The sequence below is a fragment of the Vulpes lagopus genome, chromosome 9 (assembly GCF_018345385.1).
Source record: "Vulpes lagopus strain Blue_001 chromosome 9, ASM1834538v1, whole genome shotgun sequence".
Classification (NCBI taxonomy): Eukaryota; Metazoa; Chordata; class Mammalia; order Carnivora; family Canidae; genus Vulpes; species Vulpes lagopus.
The window spans coordinates 8511744-8533206 of record NC_054832.1 but is presented as its reverse complement, the minus strand read 5'-3'; the positions used below and the strand labels follow the sequence as shown (position 1 = coordinate 8533206).

The 21463-nt window shown below is 53.9% G+C and overlaps 1 protein-coding gene across 1 annotated transcript in view; it reads right to left on the bottom strand.

The window, feature by feature from the left end:
* NDRG1 (N-myc downstream regulated 1) overlaps window positions 1–21463 on the bottom strand; it is a 57372-nt gene that overhangs the window by 5726 nt on the left and 30183 nt on the right. The window contains exons 5-14 of the mRNA XM_041768475.1: window positions 19816–19936; window positions 16104–16166; window positions 15290–15350; window positions 14192–14278; window positions 11291–11347; window positions 7988–8091; window positions 6409–6465; window positions 5525–5576; window positions 4380–4427; window positions 1867–1902 (exon numbers count right to left, since the gene is read on the bottom strand). Of these exons, the coding sequence (XP_041624409.1) occupies window positions 1867–1902; window positions 4380–4427; window positions 5525–5576; window positions 6409–6465; window positions 7988–8091; window positions 11291–11347; window positions 14192–14278; window positions 15290–15350; window positions 16104–16166; window positions 19816–19936 (686 nt within the window). The remainder of the gene's footprint in view (window positions 1–1866; window positions 1903–4379; window positions 4428–5524; window positions 5577–6408; window positions 6466–7987; window positions 8092–11290; window positions 11348–14191; window positions 14279–15289; window positions 15351–16103; window positions 16167–19815; window positions 19937–21463) is intronic.

Sequence of the window (21463 nt, the reverse complement as noted above, 5' to 3'; positions counted from 1 at the left end):
TAAAAAGGAAATAAGATGGATGGATAGAAGTAAGGAGGATGGACGGGTGGATGAAAATAAAGGGTGGACGGAGGGAAAGAAAAATTAGAAGAAGCATGGATGGATGGATGGTGGGTGGATGAATGCATGGATGGATGGATGCATGGATGCATAGATGCATGTATGCATGGATGGATGGATGGATGGTTGGATGGATGGATGGATGGATGGATGGTTGGATGGATGGATGGATGGATGGATGGATGGATGGTTGGATGGATGGATGGATGGTTGGATGGATGGATGGATGGATGGATGGTTGGATGGATGGATGGATGGATGGATGGATGGATGGTTGGATGGATGGATGGATGGTTGGATGGATGGATGGATGGATGGATGGATGGATGGATGGTTGAATGGATGGATGGATGGATGGATGGATGGTTGGATGGATGGATGGATGGATGGTTGGATGGATGGATGGATGGATGGACATATGTATAGTTGGATAAGCCAATTAACCAAACCAATGGGGCTACTTTAAGTGAAATGAGTTGGGAATGCTGGGAACACACCCAGTTCTATCAATTACTCCTCCCAAATTCAAATCAATCTGCCCTGGCAGGTGAATGCTCTCAGGTAAAGGCCATATCCACAGTCTAATTAACTGCCACTCTCAAAAGCAATGCCCTGGCTCTATTCTCCTCATACTCTTTCTGTCCCAGTGAGAAGTCATCGGCAGACGCAGTGTTCCTGCCCTTCCCCACCAACTCCTGCCACTATTCTACAAAGAGCCACATGACATAGAGGCTGTCGTCAAGTTGCCCTCTGGGGTTCCTGTGACAATCATAAGAAAGAGTTGCCGGTTGGGGGTGCAGGGAGCCAGGGGCACCCTTGCCAGCATGACAGCAGAAACCATCTTTCAGCCTCTCTTCCCCTTATGACACTGCAATAAACACTTGCTCTTCTCATCTCTAAGGACTGCTGCCCTTGCCAATGGAATGAGGGGTGGGAACGCCCTCTGTAAACATACACCCTACCCGTAAGGGCCAAAAGGGGGAGACTGATTCCTTGGACTGGGCTCCTGGAAGCCTGGGCTAGTCCAGCTGCTGCCACGCATCAACAACGCATTTTAATTATGGTCAGGGCTGCATCTGTTCTCATTCCAAATACAGAAAAGGGAAAAGGGAAAGGGGGGGGAGGGAGAGGACGGAGGGAGGCCGTGAGGGGGGCTCTGGAGTCCTACTGTCTCAGGAGGAGTCTCAGGAGTGAGATGGATGGATAAAGGCTCCACCAGTAACGTGCAGGTATTAGCTCACGCTTATGTCTAAGCAGGGCTCTACGGGGAGCCCATCTGTTCCCCCCAGAGGCTGGGACATCCCATCCTTCCCTGGCTTCTCCCACCTGTCAAACGGGCGTTAACACAACAGCAGATAAAACACTGAAAGGATTTTGTCCCTTTCCAGTGGGAGCAGAGGGAGACCCCGCAGAGGGCCTAGGACCACCAAAGGCCACTTGTGCCTACACCTCTCTACGGAGCTCTGGAGGGGGAGGCTGTAGTGAGCAAAGATCCAGAGCAATAAGTCAAGGTCCAGGATCCACCTGATGCAGAAATCTGCTTCTCGGGAGGGTCTCTTCTTCAGATCCCTCCAGTGAAATACTCTGCGACCCCACACAGAAGACCCCCGTGTCATCTACCCCACTGGGGTTCCTAGGTGATCAAGTCCTGACCTGCAAGCACCTTTCATAAACGGTGAGGTGTCTGCAGTGTCATCAGATGTCACAGTGAGGTAGGGGAGGAGCAGAAAGGGGGGGGGGATAGGTGGTAACAGGACACAGAGGCACCTGCCCTCCAGCTGGGGAGTGGTGACAGGTGGGACTCACCTGGGAGATCTGCGGGAGGCCACCACAATCTGCCATCTGGGGGAGAGGGAAGCTGGTTAGTGCCAAACACAGCAGCAGAGGCGTCCCTCCACCTGGCACTGCCCTGCCGCTGCCCTGCCCCTGTTCTGTCCCCTTTGGGGGGAAGTGGGCACCTATGGGTGGGGAATCACCCATCTCCACCTAGCAAGGCTGCTCTTGTCACCACCCACCTTGGCACCGATGTGTGCCTTCTTGACAAACCAGATGCTCGGTGCTCTGCTAGACCCTAAAAGAAATTTCCCTCAGTTCCTCAGGAACCAGGGGGTGTGACTGTCCCCCGCTGCAGAAGAGGGACCTGAGACTTTGAAGGAACTGCAGGCCTCCGGCAGGGTCCATCTGACCAGAAAGCCTTCACTGCATGAGGCCCTGTACACACACATTTTCTTTAAACACCCCCTCAGACAGAAACTGCCCCACCCGAGACTTCAGGCCTCATGGTCTCTTCACTGGCCACCCTGGTATAAATGCTGTAGCTCCCAAAGTTCCTACTGAATCACCCACCCTAAGGCCACTGCTTCTTCGTCAGGGCAGCTATAGGCACATGGGACTAGGACCCAGACCCAGGGCTCGGGAGACCCCAGGCGGCAGGCTGGGACGGGCTGAGGATGGCTTGGAGAGACATGGGACTGGCAGGCGGGAGTGACAGCAGCTGAGGCCGGGCCATCCCACGGCCCAGAGTCTCGCCTCAGGGCCACGCTCACGGGGCCATCCTGGGTCTGGGATCCTGGTGACACGAAGCCAGAATTCCACTCCAGGGGCCAACCCGAATCAGGCTGAAATGGGTAAGATCCCATCCACCATCAAAGCCACTTGCTCTTAGGTCATCACCTACCCTCTGCACATGTAATGGGTTCAGATGAGACCTGTACTGGATGAGTGGGGACCCTAAATCCAGTGACTTGGATTCTAAGTCCAATGACTTAAAACTAGAGGGTAATTTTGGCTCAGGGACACCAGGGAGAAGGTTGGGTGGCGTGGAGGCAGAGACAGGAGGGATAAGGCCACAAACCAGGGAACTCGGGACTGGCCACTACCAGAAGTGGGAAGAGCAAGGAAGGAGGCTCCTGGAGCCTTCAGAGGGAGCGTGGCCCTGGCCACACCTGACTTGGGACTGACAGCCTCCAGATGGTGAAGAAAACAGACTCCTGTGCCTTTAGGCCACCCAGCTTGGGTGCTTGTTAGGGAGAAGAGGGGACTGACCCCCTTCCCGAATGCTCCTTCCTCCCCTCCCTAGCAGCAGTAACTGTGGCCTGTCCACCTTCCCCCTGGGACGGCAGCCCCGATGCCGCCGGAGCCCAGACACAGATGTGTTAGGACGATTGAGACAAAGGAGCCCCCGGGTTGGCCAATCAGCAGCCCCCTCAGGCCCAAAGCCCAGCATCTTCCAGTCTCGCAATTTCCTTGTAAGGAAATCTTGAAAGAAAATGTAGGTCAAAGAGCCAGTTCTGGGGACCAGCCACCCCTCCTGGGTAAGTGTCAGATGCCTCCTGGGGCCTTTCATTTATTCATGAGAGACGCAGAGAGAGAGGCAGAGAGGGAGGCAGAGGGAGAAGCAGGCTCCATGCAGGGAGCGATCCCAGGACCCTGGGATCAGGCCCTGAGCCAAAGGCAGACACTCAGCCCCTGAGTCACCCAGGCGTCCTCCCCGATGCCTTTCAAATGTGTTCCTCTTTCACAGCGACCCACAGCCCCTCAACTCCTCATGCCCCCTCATTTCACATGGGCCCTTCCTGGGTCCCCTGCCCTCCCGGGAGAATAGCCAGAAAGATTCTTCACGTCCATTGTATCTTTGGGGCAATGCGGCCCCAAACGCCAGGGTGGCCGGATTGCATGGTCAGCGAGGGCGCGGACCCTCACCCTGGCCTCGGGGACAGCGAGCATCTCAAGTGTCCAGACGAGCCTTCTAGACATGGTCCTGCCTTCCCATGGCACAGCCCCCTTGGGGGAACACCCCAGCCCCCGCCTCACTCTCCACCCACCCCTGGGAGAGCCCTGCTTGCACCATCCCTGGTCCATTCCTCATCAGATCATCACAGCCAGTAGCCCCCCAAGGTCTTGGGGTCCCAGAGAAGGTTCCCTCCATCTTTGTGGCTGAGGGTGACCCACGGTGGCCTGACACACAGACGTTTGTGTCTTTAATGCAAACATTAAAGAATTCTTTTTTGGGCCCCTGGTGTCTCAGCGGTTGAGCATCTGCTTTTGGCTCAGGTCATGATCCTGGGGTCCTGGGATCGAGTCCTGCCTCGGGCTCCCCGAAGGGAGCCTGCTTCTCCCTCTGCCTGTGTCCCTGCCTCTCTCGCTGTCTCTCTCTTAAATAGATAAATAAACATCTTTAAAAATAAAAATAAAAATAATTTTAAAAAGAAAATAATTCTTTCTCTGGTCTCTAAGCAGGCACTAGACTACTCCTTTCTGCAGCAAACCAGGGGTCTCTGAGAAAGAACAAATGCAAACTGGGATCATTTCGCCTGTACCTTGAGGAGAGTGGTCTTGGTTGGGTCCAATTTCGAGTTGCACTCCACCTTCACAAGGAAAGGGGAAAAAATCTGTTAATTTTCTCTCTGGGGCCAAAGTCCTCATCTTTTCCCCCTTCCCGGTGACGCGGCCACCATTGGCAGCAGCACTAGTGCCCCCGCCAGCCTGGAGGAAAGAACAGGGGCTTCAAGGTTAAGCAACGTGGCCATAAATTCCAGCCCTGCCATCGCTAGCCGGGCGACCTCGGGCGAGGTACTTCCTGTCTTTGAGCCTCGGTTTTTTTTTTTTTTTTTTTTTTTTATCAATAAGACGGGAATAATATCTTTCTCAAAGGGTTGTTAGGGAGATGAGCTCCAATCTAGCGGGTGCCCCAGAAAGCTGCTAAATGAATGGCCTTCTGTAGCCAGCTGCTGCCAGCGATTGTGCAAGCTCAGCATCTCTAGTCCAGACAACTGTTCTTCATACAAAATGATGTTTGCTAAGCCAGGTTTCTCTCTTCAAATCGTCTGGGCAAAATAACCCACACGTGACCCGTGATGTTCAAAGTGCCTATAGGAGAACTATCACCTCCCTTGATGTGAATAAGAGATCTCTACTGATGCATCCTAGGATTACGTCCAGTGGGTTAGATCACAGGAAACTCACGGCCCCTTAAGACATTTCAGGTCTTTATTCTATGAACATTTGCAAATCCCACTCTGTAGCCCACCGCACAAGGCATGTCACCTCTCTAGGACTCTGCTCAATCACCCCTACGTCTCCCTGTCTCCAGCTACAGGGATGATGGAAGGGTAGAGTCTGAGCTTTTCCTCTCCAACATCACAGGTGGGAATTAAGGGGTGAAATGCCCCACAGAGCCTTGTCTGAGCCTCACTCCCCAGATGCCTCTCTGCCCCATCAGACATTCGGGCACCAACTGGGTCTGAAAACTCTACCCAATTCCCAAAGGAGAGGACAGTCTCTTGGACCAGCAAGCCAGGGGACAAATCCATCTAAACCAACCAATGGGAAGTGGTCTGTGGGGCCAGTGAGAAAAGGCAGGGAAAGAGGCTCGTGTCTGGGGTCCCCCCAACCCCCGCCCCAAGGCCAACCAGATATGGGCTGTTGACTTAAGCACAGAAACGAGTGGACGATTTCTACCTACCACAGCGTCCACAGCAGGAGAACTGTCCCCAACCACCAACAAAGCAGGACACCTGGAGGCAGGGAGAGAAGGGAGAGTTAACACAAAGTTCATCTAAAGATTTACATGCTCCCAGGCCTGCTAGGCTGGGACCAGAGTTCTAAAAAAATTTGAAAAAATGAAAATATTTTATTTTGATTTCCCCAGTACCCTTTGCTGTTTTTCTTTTCCTTCTCCTTCCATCCTCTGCTTTGTTCTTAGGATACACCCCGGGGAAGGTGGGGGGTGGAAGTCATTTACACCTTAGTATTAATTTCAGCCGGAGAATTTCTGTGCCCTGATGTTTTTAGTTTCAAGCATCCTCTCCTTCAAGGCAGGATAAGTAGGACGTTGCCAGCCATCAGGCTCAGAGACCGAGAGGACAGGCCCGGCAAAGGAAATGGCATGTGCCAAGTTCAGGTGTCAAATAATACGGGTTCGCTTGAGGGACTACAGAAGACAGGCGTTACTGGGGGAACCCAGCTAGTGGTCCCCATGACGGTCTTTGCCCCCCTAGGGCACTTGAGGGTGGGACTTGTGTCTTAGTCATCTCCAGGCTCTGTGAAAGCAAAGCCTAACCCCGTATGCAACACAGAGTAGGTGCTTAATCAATTCTATCCGAAGCACACGCAGCATTCTGAGATCCACGGCTCCCACCCAGGTCTCGGGGACACCCCAGGAACCCCACCACCTGCATAAGGAGGTGACTGAGACCGGGTAGTGCCTGACTCCTGGGAAGAATGCACCCGGGGCTCACCGACACCGATGCCCTGGCACAGAGGGGCCCTCCCGCCAAGCACGGGAAGAAGGCCCTGCCAGTGGCTGAGCAAGGCTACGCAGTCGAGACGGGGAGAAAAGCCACTCACTGCAGGGTGACTGTGTGGGCTCCGGGCATCGGCCGCTCGATCTCCAGGTCCCGTCGGCTGCAGACAAGGAAGGCATGGTTACACCCCGGGAGGTCCTGCCCTTGGCCGTGCTGGCAAAACCACTCATGTCCCAACCCGCCTGGCTCTCAGGACATCACAGCCTCTGGGGGTCCATATAAATGGTTTCAGGGGTAGCAAGACTCGTGCATTTCCCCTGTACGGCCCGCCTCCTTGTCCCTAACATTTATTTTTAATAGGAGTACAAGCCACGTCCTCCACCACAGAGGGTTCCTATCCCCCCGCCCCCCACGGAGCACCGGCCTCCACTGTTGGCCTGTGTCTCTCTAGCCCCCGACTCTGAGTCCTCTACACAATCTCCTTGAGATCTCAGGCCCGACCCCTCTCCCTCGTGGGAGGCTTTGGACTCCTCGTTCCAAAGCCTCCCACGGTTTCCCACAGGTGCTGCGTCATGCCCCACGTGGGCCCGGGCCAGCCCCACGGCTCGCCCCTGCAGACGTCAATCCAGCCCCTCGTCTCCCGGCAGCTCCCACCGCCAGACGTATGGCCTGCAGCCAGATGGACTGGATTCAGATCACGCGCCCCTCCGACTTCCCAGCTGTGTGACTTTGGGCAGAACACTGAACCCCTCTGTGCCTGTGCTTCCTCAGCGGGAAACGATGATGGTAACGGCGTCCAGGATTTTTAAGAGGAATCACTGGATTCCTAAGGGCATCGTGAAGCCAAGGTGGTGGGTGGGGCTTGGGGACTGTCCTGGCCTCTGTGTGTGTGTCCACCCACCGCCTTAGCCGACAGCCTGACAGCTCCAGCTCTCGGGGAGTTCCGAGAACGAAACGCCCTGCTGGGCCCCAGGCCTTCTGTTACCCACTAGGGATGTGACCTCTCCCTCCCGGCGGGAGGCTGGGTGGACGGTTAAGAGGACATGGACACTAGAACTTGCTACAGATGGGAATGCCCTTCGTGAAGCTATCAAGGGCGAGGCCAGACACCCCATGAGGCTCTTTCCCGTCCCTCTCATGGGAGCGTGGCCAGGGCAGACTGCATCCACTGGGGTTTACAGCCCCCCGGCTGACACCATGTCCCCGCCCTATCCCCTCCCTTAGCTGAGGTCCAGGCTAGCAGCTAGCTATCAGCAAGAGGGCCACCCCACCTCTGCCCTCACCAAAGACTGGCAGGATGGGCTCCTTATCCTCAGCAGGACTCCCCTCCCAGCAGCCCCCCTGGACTCCTCCCGTCTGCCTCCAGGGCTCTGCGGATGCTCTCTTCGCTCTCCCCCCACCTGGCCTGTCCTGGGGCTCAGCCTGAGCAAAGTGCTGACTCCAAACCCCGTGAGGGCTTCACCGTGTCCCCCTCGTGCTTGCCCCCTTCCCCGTGGTCTGGCGCGGTAGCTGAGCTCCTTGCAAAGTGCCCGAAACACCAAGGCACCTTGTCCCTGTCCCAGTAATCTATCTGCTGCAAGTCAGGGGCTGCATCTCCTTCTAAGTTGAGGAGCCCCCTCCACCTTAGCCCACGCTCCAGACCAACACAAGGAACTCGGCGTGGCCGAGCTGCGGCCCAGTACCTGTTGTAGGCGTTGATGAACAGGTGCAGGTTGCCGGGGTTCATGTCATTCACGATGTGCTGGCGGTAAGTGTGGACGACCTCCACGTTGTTCTGCATTTCCTCCTGCATTCGGGGTGGGGGGAGAGAGACCCTTCACTGCGCCCGCCGCCCCGGGCCACTCCTGAGTGTCTCCACTCTTCAGGTTACACAGGCACAGAGATAACCATGCGTAACCCACTTGACTGCCGGGGTGGGGAGGGGAGCTGAGGAAACCCCAAAAAATGCAGCCTGATTTTGCACATGGGCTGATAGCAGGAAAGGATGCAAACCTGCAAAGGGCAAAGCAGCCCCTTCCGGGCTCCTAACTGGGGGAGTCGTTATCTGAAGTCAGTCCTCCTGAATCTAGAGCTTGGCTCGGGCACTGCCCTTTCTTTCCTGGGGGCAAGCATCTTAATGTCCCTGAGCCTTAGTCCTCCCAAAAATAAAGCAGGAGGTGGCTCTTACCTCTTTCGTCAGGTTGTGGGATTTAACAGGGGCTGTGCGCACAAAAGCCCTTTGTACATACACAGTAAAAACTGATAAGCAACTGCTAGCAATTAATATTTTTAAGGGGGAAGCCGAGAAGTTTTTCATGCTGGAAACACAAAACGAAGTCATGCAACTCCCGGGAAGTTTCTGGAAAGAAGGGCCATCTCAATTCCCAGGGGAGGTTCTGGGCCCCGGGGGGAGGGGGGCAGCCAGAGCCCTGCAGGAGCCTCCAGCCTCCCTCTCCCTGGTTCCTTTCTGAATGTGATTTGGGACAAACAAACAAGTGACGAGCTTGCTCTGTTTCTCATTTGTAAGAGAGCGGATGTGTAGGTTCCACAAAAAGGCCTGATGTGATCAGTGGCGACCAGAGCAGGACAGAGAGGGAGCAAAGGGGGCCCTGTGTCCGGCCCGAGCGATTGTCTAAATAGTCCCTGATCACCGAAGCAACAAAGAAGCCAACATGCTGTTAAATAGAAAATCGGGGGGAGAAAAAAACCATGTGAGGAATTCATGGTGCTGGGGTTTCAGATCAAAACAAAAACGAAAATGAAAACACACACAAACTATAGCGATTTAGGGACTCCAAGAGATACCTCAAGTAATGTGGGGTACAAGCAGGCCAGACTCTCACCCTATATACTTGATACCCCCTCCTGCAAGGAAATACAGGAACTGGCTTTAATTTTTTCCATATTCCTCGAGGTTCGATTATACACTCGGGATGGAGAAAACGTATCACAAACCAGACGGTGCACAGGTCGGGGGGACACAGGCTCCTGTGGGCTGCAGGGTGGCCGCAAAGGCTACGTCCCCATATCAAACCCCCGGACACCGCGAATGCTAACTTATTCAGAAAAGAGGACTTTGTAGATGTCATCCTGAGATGAGATCATTCTAGATTGTCCCAGTAGGTCCTAAATCTAATGGCAGGTGAAAGGCTGAAGGAGATTTTTTTTTTTTTAAGATTTTGTTTATTTAGAGAGAATGTGGGGGAGGGGAGGAGCAGAGGGAGAGGGAGAGGCAGGCTCCACGCTGAGCTCGGAAGCCCATGCAAGGCTCCATCTCACAACCCTGAGATCAGGACCTGAGCCAAAATCAAGAGTCAGATGCTCAACGGACTGAGCCACCCAGGTGCCCCCAGAGGGAGGTTTGAAGCCCACACGGAGGGGTCATCAAGATAGAGTCAGAGCCTGGAGTGCTCAGACACAAGCCAAGGGATTCTGAAGCTCCCAGAAGCTGGAAAGGCAAAGAGGGATCCTCCACCTGCACTGGGCCACTGGAGGGAGTGTGGCCCGGCCGACACGTCCAGGGTGTGCTGGCCTCCGCACCCTGACAGATGAGTTGCTGTTGTTTTAAGCCGCCCGGTGTGGGGTGCTTGTTAGAACAGCCCCAGGAAAATAACACGAGGACCAAACACAGTGGGCACACCTGGCCAAGCCCAACGCACAACATCTGGTCACATCTTGGAGGGTCACGCTCTTGCTTGGCGACAGACAGCGGTGAGCGGGCCACACAGAACACAGAGCAAACACCTCGAGCTGGGTCGGTGTCTGGGCCTGTGCCAGGAGCCCCTGCACACGCTCCCCTGGGGCTGTCGGCCAGTCGGGGGCCCTGCTGGCCGGCCAGGGGACGGCTGGGGGGACTTCAGAATAACCCGTCGGAGAGCACAGACCACAGCAGAAGCACAGATGGCCAGTGTCCTGCTCTGGATATGGGAACACGCTCTGGAGCCGGACACATCGGTTCCAATCCCAGCCTCACCTCGCCCTGACTGTGCAACCTCACAGCAATCAATCGACCTCTCTGGTCTCATCCATAAACTGGGAATAAACACTTTTTACATGGCTCAAACCGCTCTTGGAGGGATTCATATTTTCATATTTATAAAATCCTTAGGACCGAGCAGAGCATATAGCAAACTCCGTGGATGTGTTTCCTGTAGGTCTGATCGGTAACAGCCGCAACTGGAAATAACCCAAATGTCCATCAACGAGTGAATGGAAAAACAAACTGTATGTAGCACATCATCCGCACCGCACAACACCAGCCAGCGCTAAAAAGGAGTGAACTACTGAAAAACCCTACAACAGAGGTGGATCTCAACTGTGATGAGTGAAAGAAGCCAGGTTACTAATTTTTTTTTTTTTTAAGCAGGGTCCATACCACATGATGCCATTAATATAAAAATCTAGGAAAGACAGGGGATCCCTGGGTGGCGCAAAGGTTTGGCGCCTGCCTTTGGCCCAGGGCGCGATCCTGGAGACCCGGGATCGAATCCCACATCAGGCTCCCGGTGCATGGAGCCTGCTTCTCCCTCCGCCTGTGTCTCTGCCTCTCTCTCTCTCTCTGTGACTATCATAAATAAATAAAAAATTAAAAAAAAAATTTAAAAAATCTAGGAAAGACAAACTAATCTCTAGTGACGGAGAGCAGATCTGAGGTTGTCCAAGGAGCAGGGAGGGGAAGGGTTAGCACGGGGCACAGTGGGCTCCTGGGGGCAATGGATGTGGTCATTATCTCAATTTCAGTGTGGTTTTATGGGCGGATGCATGCGTCAACGTTTGTTAAATGTTGTATTTCCAGGACGTGCAGGGTCTCGTACCGCAACAAGGCTGGTTTAAGAAGGCTGACAGTAAAAGGAGAGCGAGCTGCGACCTAATGGTAAAGCAGTCACATCGCGCTGGGGACGGGGTGGGCACCCGCAGGCGGCCCTGCTGCCTCGGGTCCCACTCGTGTCCGTGCCCTACGTGGTCGCTCAGCGTGAATGACAGAGGTGCCAGGCCGCGCTACTCACCTTCCCAAAGAGGTGGGACACCACCATGTCTGGAAGGGCTTGGGTCCACCCGGAGATCTGGGGACGGCGAGAAGAGGCGTGATTAGAACAGGTGTTTGCGGTAGAGACGCGAGGTCAGCCAAGCCTCCCGGCCCGCGGGACACAGGCTGGCTCCCCGGCACTCAGGTCTGCGGGCAGCCTCCTCGTGGGAACTTGCTTGCCTGCTCCAGTTGCCTGTGGGACCTGGGGCTCCCGCCTCCCCCCACCCCAGAAGGTGGGGCCTGAGCCTCCGTCAACTGCTTATTCTCAGACCCCACGCACAGAAGATGCACAGCTAACACGTGCCGAACAGAGACCCGACCTGCTCCCAGCCTTTCCTGTGCCCTAGCACACTAGGTCCTCACAAGGGGGGCCCCCATCCGTGTCTTCTAAACACACGCTGAGCTCGGCCGGTCTATACCTCACCTGCTTGTTCTCTCTCTCTATCTCTATCTCTATCTCTATTTTTATCTCTATCTCTCCTCTCTCTGTCAAATAAGTAAGAAACAAAATCTTTTTCTAATAAAAGAATTTGAGGAAGGAAATGGCAATATTTTTTCCTAATATTAAATACGAATGGGTGCTTTATCTATAAAATAAACTTTCTTTTTCCAAAGCAGGAAGGAGCAATCTCCTGGATAGCAAGGATCTGCTTGCCTTGAACTAGCCTTCCTATAGCATCCTCTAGATCTCCTCCCTCAAGCCAGTATCCTCTCTTTGCATAGACTGAGGTCACTAAAGACACTGCCAACCTTCTCCTCTAATACCTCTCCCCGACATAATGCTGGATATAACGTAGGAGCTCCATAAATGCTAGGTATACAGCAGGAGCTCCACAAATGCTAGGTACACAGCAGGAGCTCTATAAATGCTAGGCATCCATCGGGAGCTCCATACATGTGTGCTGACCAACTTCAGTGTCAGGCAAGGGCCGGCAGGACAGAGAAGCTCTGGACCCCTGCTGTGTGGTCCTGGGGGGTGCAGAGCCTCTGAAGCTCAGGCCTTTCATCTATAAGCAGCAGTGCCAGGAGCTTCCAAGTCATGAGGCCAAGGTGCGGATAAAGGAGGCAACCGCACATGTCACAGGATCTGACACCAGTGCCTGACACACAGTAGATTACTCTTGATATAGGGTTTTTTTTTTTTTTTTTTCTCTTGGGGTTGGAAAGGAAGGATATGGTGCAGATACTAAAGCCACACGGACATTCCTCAGGCTCCTTTTTAGCCAATGGTCACTGTCCACGTCTGGCTCAGAATAGTTAACCGAGGAGCCAAACTGGCTGACTGGGATCTCACTTCCTTTCCTGGAAAATAAAATAAAAAACAGGGAGTGTTCTCCGCTCCTGAATATCACGCAGATGGGAGAGATGAACTCCTGCGTTCTAGTAGAACATTCAAGAAAATGCAGCATCAGAGAAGCCGAGACAGGGGTGGGAGGCAGCAGGGAGGGGCACGAGCCCTTCAAACCTCCGTCTGCGACCGCCACCCGACACTTGGCAAAAACATACTTCCAAAACGAAAGGCCGGGATCACCCCGGCTTGAAAGGTTTGGTCCTGTTTCAATTGGAACGGCCTCCCCGCTCCTTGGCAAATACGAGCGCCTTTATGAAAAAACACAATAATCATTTTTAAAAGGTCAACTAGGAACCCTAGGACACCAGCCAGGGCGGAGATTCCCGAGACAGCACGGGTCGCCCCCTCCTCCAGGCAGGCCTGTGCCCTGCGCCCTCTGTATTGCCAGACCCACACTGCTTGGGCCGAGGGGCCGTCCAACACCTGCTGGATGAGACTAGGGAGGGAGGCAGGAGGGGAGGCTCAAGGACCAGAGTCCACGGGATCTGTGTTCAGCCCCACTGCCTAGCTTTGTGGGACCCTGGACAGCTTCCCTCGCCACTCGCAGTCTCGGATATTCCTTTTCTGGAACATGGCTCTAACAGTCCCTGGAGTCAGTGTGAGGATTAAGTGTGGTCAGAGGGTACAAATAGCGCCTGGTAAATCCTCAGGACACATTAGCTAATCATTACTGTCATCAAACTGAGTGGCAGTGCTGGTCCGAAACACACCCTGCTTTTTCATCAATAATATGTGGGTTCCTGACATGAGAGGCCTTTGTCTTGTCCTTCTTTTTATTTCCAGTGTCTCAGGCAAAGCCCAGTACGTGTTAGATCCTCAGCAAACACGTCTTAACCCAAGCTACGCTTATCAAAGCTGGCTCGAGGACGCACATCCCCATGGGATGTCTGGTTTAGACCACAGTGTCCTACTGAAATCTTCTGCACGGCAAATAGCTGAGGTCATGTTTACTATTCTAAGCAAAGCAAAGGAAACCTGCTTTCTTTGCAGGGGTGGGGCATAGGAGGTTAGGAGGGGTCTCAGCAAGCACACCTGTTCCACTTGCCTGACCCTGATCCTGGCCCTGAATCTGACTCTGGCCCTGAACCTGATCCTGGCCCTGACCCTGATTCTGGCCCTGATTTTGGCCCTGACCATGGACCCTGACCCTGGTCCTGACTCTGACCCTGGATCCTGACCCTAATTCTGGCCCTGACCCTGGACCCTGATCTGGCCCTGACTCTGAACCTGGCCCTGATACAGCCGTGGTCCTAGCCCTGAACCTGATCCTGGAGCCTGGCCCTGACCCTGGCCCCTGACCCTGGCCCTGATCTTGACCTTGGACCTTGACCTGGACCCTGACCCTGGACCCTGATCCAGCCCTGGTCCAAGTCCTGACTCTGACCCTGGCTCTGATCCTGGCCCTGACCCTGGCCCTGATCTTGACATTGGACCCTGACCTGGACCCTGACCCTGGACCCTGATCTGGCCCGGACTCTTGATCCTGACTCTGATCCTGGCCATGACCCTGTCCCTGACCCCCAGCCTCACCTTGGATGCAGCCCAATCCATCCAGCCTTCTGCACAAGGGTTCACGTTGATAAGGACGAGGCCCTCCACCATCTCGGGGTTGTTCAGCTGCAATTCGAGACATAAGGTGAGAGGCAATCCCACAATCTGATACTATAGACTTCAAAGGCCAAACTGAAGGTTGAGCAAAGTGCCAGAGAAGGGCCTGCATGGGGGCCAGAGCAGGCCGCTGCCCTCAAGAGCCTTCAACCCCCACCCCCCATGCAGAACTGAGGTTCCAGCTCAGCTGACACAGGACTGAGCCCCTGACAGAGTGGGGACAGGAAGCAGGAGACGTAGAACGTGCGTGCTTGGCAGACCTGCCTTAGGCAAGTCACTTCTCCTCCCTGCACCTCCTCTCCCCCACCTGCCAAGCAGGCACGTCAGACGGCCCGCTCCGAGTCAGGAAGGGCACGTGGATGCTCTTTAGCAACTCCTCCCGGAAGAGTCATCCGTGCATCCATCTCAGATCTAGTGTGTACCTTCCTTTATCTGCTCAGAGCCTCAGTCAGGCCGTTTTTTATTCCTGCCAGCATTTCTAACTTCTGACAAAGTCCAGCAAATAACAGGCAGTCAGAATACACAACTGTGTGAATAAAACAAGCACCGCTGCATTTTCAAGACAATTGCTTGGTGAGGACACGAACGATCCAGTAGCACTTGGGCCCATGTCATGGTGACATATGTGTCTCAGATTCTAGTTTAGCATCAGTCAGGATCCAAAAGGCGTGGGGTTATCGTAAAGACGGCCCGTGACACGTGCAGGGACGTGAGGACCCACCCACAATCAAGTGCAAAGTGAGCAAAACCAATGATCAAAGAGTGTCCCTTGAAGGAAAAGAAAGGTGGTTCATACGTACGTGAGAACACACACACGTGCACACACACACACACGCACGCACGACCCCAGACCACACCCCCCCGTGTGAACTGCGGTTCTCCCTTCGGAAATGAAGTGATGGATCATTTCTCTCTTTGTTTCAGGGTTTTTGATGGTCTTCCAATTGTCTTCCTTAATCTTAATTCTACTTAAAACATGGTTTTAAAAATCAAACAAAAAAAAAATGCCAAGGAACTCACAGCAAACCGAGTGAGGATGTAGGCGCCTGCTCCAGTTCCCATGCCAATGATGCTTTTCAGCCTGGAAGCAGAAATGAAAACTCATGTGACAGAAGGAATGAGCGATGGGGGCCCTAATGACCCTCTTAAAACCTGCCCCTGTCCTGGTCCCTAAGGAACGTCGCCTCCTCCAGCATCGGTCCCGCTCATCGCTGAGCGTGGCTGGCAAGCTAGACACAGTGGGGACACGCGGCTGTGACGTGCCTCGAGGACCCGAAATGCATCATGCTTTGCAGCCTGACAGGAGGCCGTGACCTTGGAGAGACTCGTCTCTTTTCCTTACTTCTCTCCCGACTGCAGCCCAGGCTCTGAGAGACCGTCTGACCATTACGGGCAGGCCCGTTACGGCACCGATTCTTCCCACTCTCAAGCTTTTTTTTTAGACTCTGAAACTTGGAATGAAGATAAATTGGGCAAGAACTCTGGGGTATTATCTTCACACCGAAGGCTTGAGTAAGAGAGACCTGAGCACTGGGGAAATAGGGCACAGAGGGAGAAGTTGAGGGCTCGGGCTACCCGCTTCCAGAATGTTCCGCCGATAAGAGAAAGCAATGAAAGAAGGGGAGGCAGGGAAAGGATGGGTGATGTGTCTGCATCCAGGGAAGAGCCCAGTGGGACCCGACTAGAGACTGTGGGAAAACAGGTCACAACGCATGACAGCTAATTTCTCTCCTACGTTGCAGGGGGGACAGGCTAGATCAAGGCCAGGGGAAGGCGGAAGCTAGAAGCCACCCTTCTCTGCAGGCTGCTGGGGGAGCAGATCCCTCACTCTTACCCAAACTGGTGGAGGACTCCAGGAAGCATCTCGGCCAGCTGGTCCATGGAGGGGTACATGTACCTTCGGGAGAAGCCACGCAGAGGCCGTTAGTGAGAGCGAGACCCCGGAGGAAATGAATCCTCAAACGGGAACACACTTGATGGGCTGGGCCCACCCACGACCTGTATGCCCGATCACGAGCCCCCATCCCCGCCCAGGCCCCTGCAGCCCTCCTTCCCGGCAGCAAGCACGAGCCTGCTCCACGGTGCAAGGCCGTGCCCCATCCCAATGCTCCCCCTGTTTGTAAACTGACCCTGGACGGATTGCTTCCTATGCTCCAGGTCCCCCACCAAGCCTCTGAGGAGCATCAGAAGCTCATCTAATCCCTACAACAAGTCTGCGAGGTTCCAGTGGGATTACACAGCACTGACGCCGGGAAGAGCCACTTGACTTCGTGGCCAGGCAGGCCCTTAGTGTGGCATCTCACCTGGGCTCTGGGATTCCTCAGTCACGTCCCAGAAGGGGGCCCGCAGGCCGCTCTCCCATAAAACATTCCTGGCAGCAGGGAAGTCCCCCCCGCTGCCCCCAAGCTCTGGAAGGAGCTTGGAGAGGGTACAAAGAGGCGGGCCACCCCGGAGAGCTGCACCCAGTGGGTTTGGGGAGACAGAGAACCCAGGGGGATTTTAAGGCACGGGGATGCCACACATCTGCTGGGCCCCTGGTTCCTGTTACTGCAGGGCTGGGAGGCTCCCCTCTGTCAAAGCTGGATCACCACAGCGGGTATCGAGGACAGTGGGAGCGCTGAGGACTCAGGATGGGTGACGATGGAGTCTGCAGGCTGCCCTGAGCCTGTGCATTCAGGCAGACGCTTCCCCTTCCCAGAGGGTAGGGAACAACAGTCTCCTGTCACCAAGTCCTTAGCAGGGCCCGCATGGGGTACCCGCTGGGCCAAGCGTACCCGTTGCCAACCCCAGACACTGTCCGGGGTGGTTCCTTCCTCTCGACTAACAGCAACCCTGCTCCTGGTGTCTCTTGGAGCATTTCTAGGCGTGCTCTCTTCCTGGCCTTTGCACCTGCTGCTCCCTCTGCCTCCTCGCAAGAGACTGTGTGCTCACCTCCCCGGAATCTCCAGAAAGGTCAGGGACCTCTGTCCCACCAGGAGCTAACAACCCCAGCCAGAGTTCTGCACATTTTCTTTCCCGTCTTCTCTGGAAGGACTCCAAGAATCATCCCTTTCACCAAGACCTTAGGTGCCATCAGAGAGCCTGGCCTTTTTTATCAAAAGCAAGTCCACACAGCACACCGTGTTAGGAGCAAGCTCCTCTGGGCATCCCATGATACTCTAGACAGGTCCCTGGGGGAGCTGGCAAGAGGCCTCACAAGACCAGCGGATGGGCTAGGGTGCTGCGGGAAACAGGGACAGCCTTGGCTGGGAGGCACCCACAGGCTGGCCTCAGGGAGGAGGACTCAGAATACACACAAAGGAGTTCTTTCGCGAAGGAGTGACTGGTGCTCACTCATGCCAGGCTCCTGGAGAGGCCACGGGGAGACCGCGGGAGCACAGCAGACCCGGTCCAGCACACGGGCCGGGTGGAACAAGGGAGAGTGAGGACAAAGGTGACCACGAGGGAGGTGGGCGTGTGCAGAAGGGCGGCCGAAACAGGGAGCCCTGTTCTGGTCAGGTGGTTAGGGGGGGCTTCCTGGAGCAGTGACACTGAAGGAGGGCATTGGGGTTCGAGGAGCGTAGAGTATAGGATACATATTCTAAGTGGGGGGAACCAGCGTGTACAAATGCTCCAGAAAGAGCCAGAAAGACCCTGGGTGGTATGTCTATGCATAAATGGAGCCAGTGTCCTTTCACAGTGGCCGTGACTCAGTTAACAGCCAGCAGCCTCCAAAAGGTGATTCTGGGGAAGCCACTTAACACCCATCGGCATCTTTTCTCGCTGTTCCTAGGGTTGGGTGCATAGCCAAGAGGTAACAAGATTCTATCACCAGCCCCCCACCATCTGTAGAAAGCCGACTCCAGAGCTGGGGTGCCCATCCCTGCCTTGCTACCTCAGCCTCGGGACAGAGGGGGTGTACCCTAGAGGGACTGGGAGCCCCCCAACTACAGGAGGCAGAAATAAGGCGGGGGCCATCCATGCCATAGATGTCACCAACCACGCACTGAAATCACCTGCTAACTGGGGGAGCACGTACCCTGCATCGTGACCTCCAGGTCAACTTAGTGAAGATTCCAGAAGCCGGGGCCCAAACCTCAGGACGTTTTCTTAAATCTCCCCCTGGGGACCTAAGAGCCCCTCGGTCACCTCAAGTCTTTCAAACAGTTGTCCCAAACAAAGATGAATTTGTTTAATCTGGTTTAATCTGCTAGTAGACAGTTAACTGTGTCTGCTGTGTTAGGAAGCTTTTAAGGTTTGGTTGTCGCTCCATGGGACTGCGTATCCTTTCCCTTCTCTGATAAAGGTTAATTTTTAAGGATAATTCTCAACACCAACAAAAACTAAGAAATTAAAAAAAAAAAAAGGAAATCTATCTGTGAATGTCTAGAAGGCCCCATCTGGGAGACTTGAAACCCAAGAGCCTGATGCCACCACCCCCTGGTTTAATGACAACCTCGGGATGGGGGGCAGGGGGTACCTCTAAGAGGTCGGCCTCCCCTCCGCACCGGGCACACTGAGAGTAGCCTGTCCTGAGGCTCACAGGGGAGACCGGAAGGCTGCCCTGACTGCACCCCGAGGAGGAGCATGCAGCTAAACACCCAGACGAGGGACCCTGACGCCCTAAAGAGGACATGATCCTTAGAGCCAGCACACTCTCCGACTCCCCCAGTTAAACCAGCTGTGCAACCTCGAAGGGTAAGCTACTCAGCCCTCTGCCCCTCAGTTTCTTCATCCAGGAAATGGAGCTCTAATGCCAGGCACGTATACTAGCCATCGGACAAGTGCAAGTGACTTGTGTTCATAAAAACTAAGCCGAGGTGGGGATGGCGGGGGCGGGGGGGAGTGGTGATGGGCTCCTGGGTGGCTGAGTCAGTCGACCATTTGAGTCTTGATCTCGGCTCAGGTCATGATCTCAGGGTCATGGGATCGAGCCCCAGTTTGGGCTCTGTGCTGGGCAGTGAGTCTGCTTGGACTGTCTCTCCCTCTGCCTCCGCTTCTCCTCCTACACTCCAGATTCTCTCTCACTCTCTGTCTCTCTCTCTCTCAAATAAATAAGGTTAATAAATAAACCTTAAAAAAAAAAAAAAAAAAAACTAAGCCTGGACCACAGGAAGTACTCCATCAATATTATTTCCTGTTGTTCCCTCTCTTTTTCCTCCAACCTTTCTAGAACTCTCTCCTAACGATTTTTCTTGTCAAAGTCCTCTCCCACTCAGTCCCACGCAGAGGTGTGCATAGGGGCACCCACACCTATGAAAGAACTAGCTCCCTGGGTGGCAGGGAATCAGGACGTGGTGTTTAGCAGGGATGGGGTTCTGGTTTAGGATGGTGAGTAAGTCCTGGAGATGGGCGGTGGGGACGGCTGCACACCAGCGTGAATGCACTTAATGCTACTCAACTCCACACTCAATAATGGTTAAGATGGTAAACCTTAGGTTATGTATATCTTACTACAATTAAACAAACAAAAACCCAGTGTGATGCCTGCCTTCGCCCCCCCCACCCCCAGTCCACCCGCGTGGCTTTCCCGTCCCCCACCTGGGGCACAAGGCTCCGGGTCTTACCCCACGGGGAAGGAGGCAGCACCGTCCTGCTGGCCAGGGGCATCCACGTGGCAGACGGCGAAGTGCTGTGTGATCTCCTGCATGTCCTCGGAGTTGAAGAGGGGGTTGTAGCAGGTTTTGTCTGGAGAACAGGCCAGGGAGAGAGAGAGAAGAGGCACAAGTAGGGCAAGAATACATCTGGGTGCTCGGCGGCACGTGATGCCTTTTTGTTGATGTCACTCCCAGGAACATTCGAGAAAGCACGCCCACCTTCTTGCCCCATCCCACTCCCCTCTGGTGATAAAAGGCAGCGGGCACGGAGGTGGAAACGGCCAGTCAACTCTGCTGTGCGTGCTGGCGGCTGAAGCTCACACCTGGAGCCGGCGCTGGGAGGAGACGCCCGTCCCGGCTCCTGCATCTTCTCCATCCATCGTGGATGCAATGGCCCCGGCGTGAGTGAGCTTGCCACACTCATGCCCTCTCTCTGTGTGGGTCCCCTGAACCCCCACATTGGAAGTAATGGTCAGGGCACACGATTCTCAACCAAGGAGGAGCATAGGAGATAAAGCATGGACCCTCTCACTTCTTATGTGGCCTTGGATGAGTATCCCAGATGCTCAGGTCTGGGGCAAAGAGATGGCAGTTGGTCACCAAAGCACCCCCCCTTTCCTTCCTGGCTACACAGCGGGACTACATTTCCCAGACTCCCTTGCAGTGCAAGGCAGCTATGTGACCGGGTTCTGGCCAACAGCACCTGAAGCTCACAGGTTGTTGTTAACACCTGCCACCCACTCTTCTAGGTTTCTCTCTCTGCTGTCATAAGCCAGATGTCGAAGGCACTGAGGGCCCCGGGGATGGAGGAGCCACAGCTGGCAGGAGCCTGGGTCTTGGAATCACCGTGCGCAAGATTTCCTACAGGACGCCCAGACGTGTTACACGAGGGTGAGAGAAATGTAGACTGTGTGCAGCCACCGAGGTCTGGGGATCTTTTGTTTCTGGACCTGGCTTTCTAGAAGAGTGAGCCTCTGCAATGGGGGCGTGTAACACCACCACACGCATTTCCCTTCCTCACCAGAGTCTGGTAAAATAAGGTAACAGGGGGGTCCCAGGGTGGCTCAGCGGTTTGGCACCATTGTTTTTTTTTTTTTTTTTTTTTACAAGCTCAATATATTTTTTACACTTTGCTTGAAAGAAAATTTCAATATTTTACAGTCTTTTAGGAGGCATTATATACACTGCACTTTATGAAATCTGAAAGGTATTGAAATAAATTTTTTCCAACATTTTGGTAACAAAACAGACGCTTCTCCAAATACCTGTGCTATCCATCTACATGATCTGTTTGATCTGATAACCACTAATCACAAAAACTGACTCAATGGAATAATTAGAAAAATTATCTAACACCATGCATGGATTTGAATCATTTTTAATACCCTATCCTAGAAACATTCTACAAATCTTAAGATTTTAAAAAATTAAGTCTCTGTTCTGATTTTTAAAAGATATCTTTTTATGACAATATCCATAACATTGACAGGTACATGTTAAGGCTAGTATCATCTCCTTTTGTGAAATTTTTTGACTTTTTTTTTTTTTTTTAAGAAAGATAGTAAAAGCCAGACTCCTTTATCCTTTAGGGCTTTGAACTGTACCTACAAAAAATGAG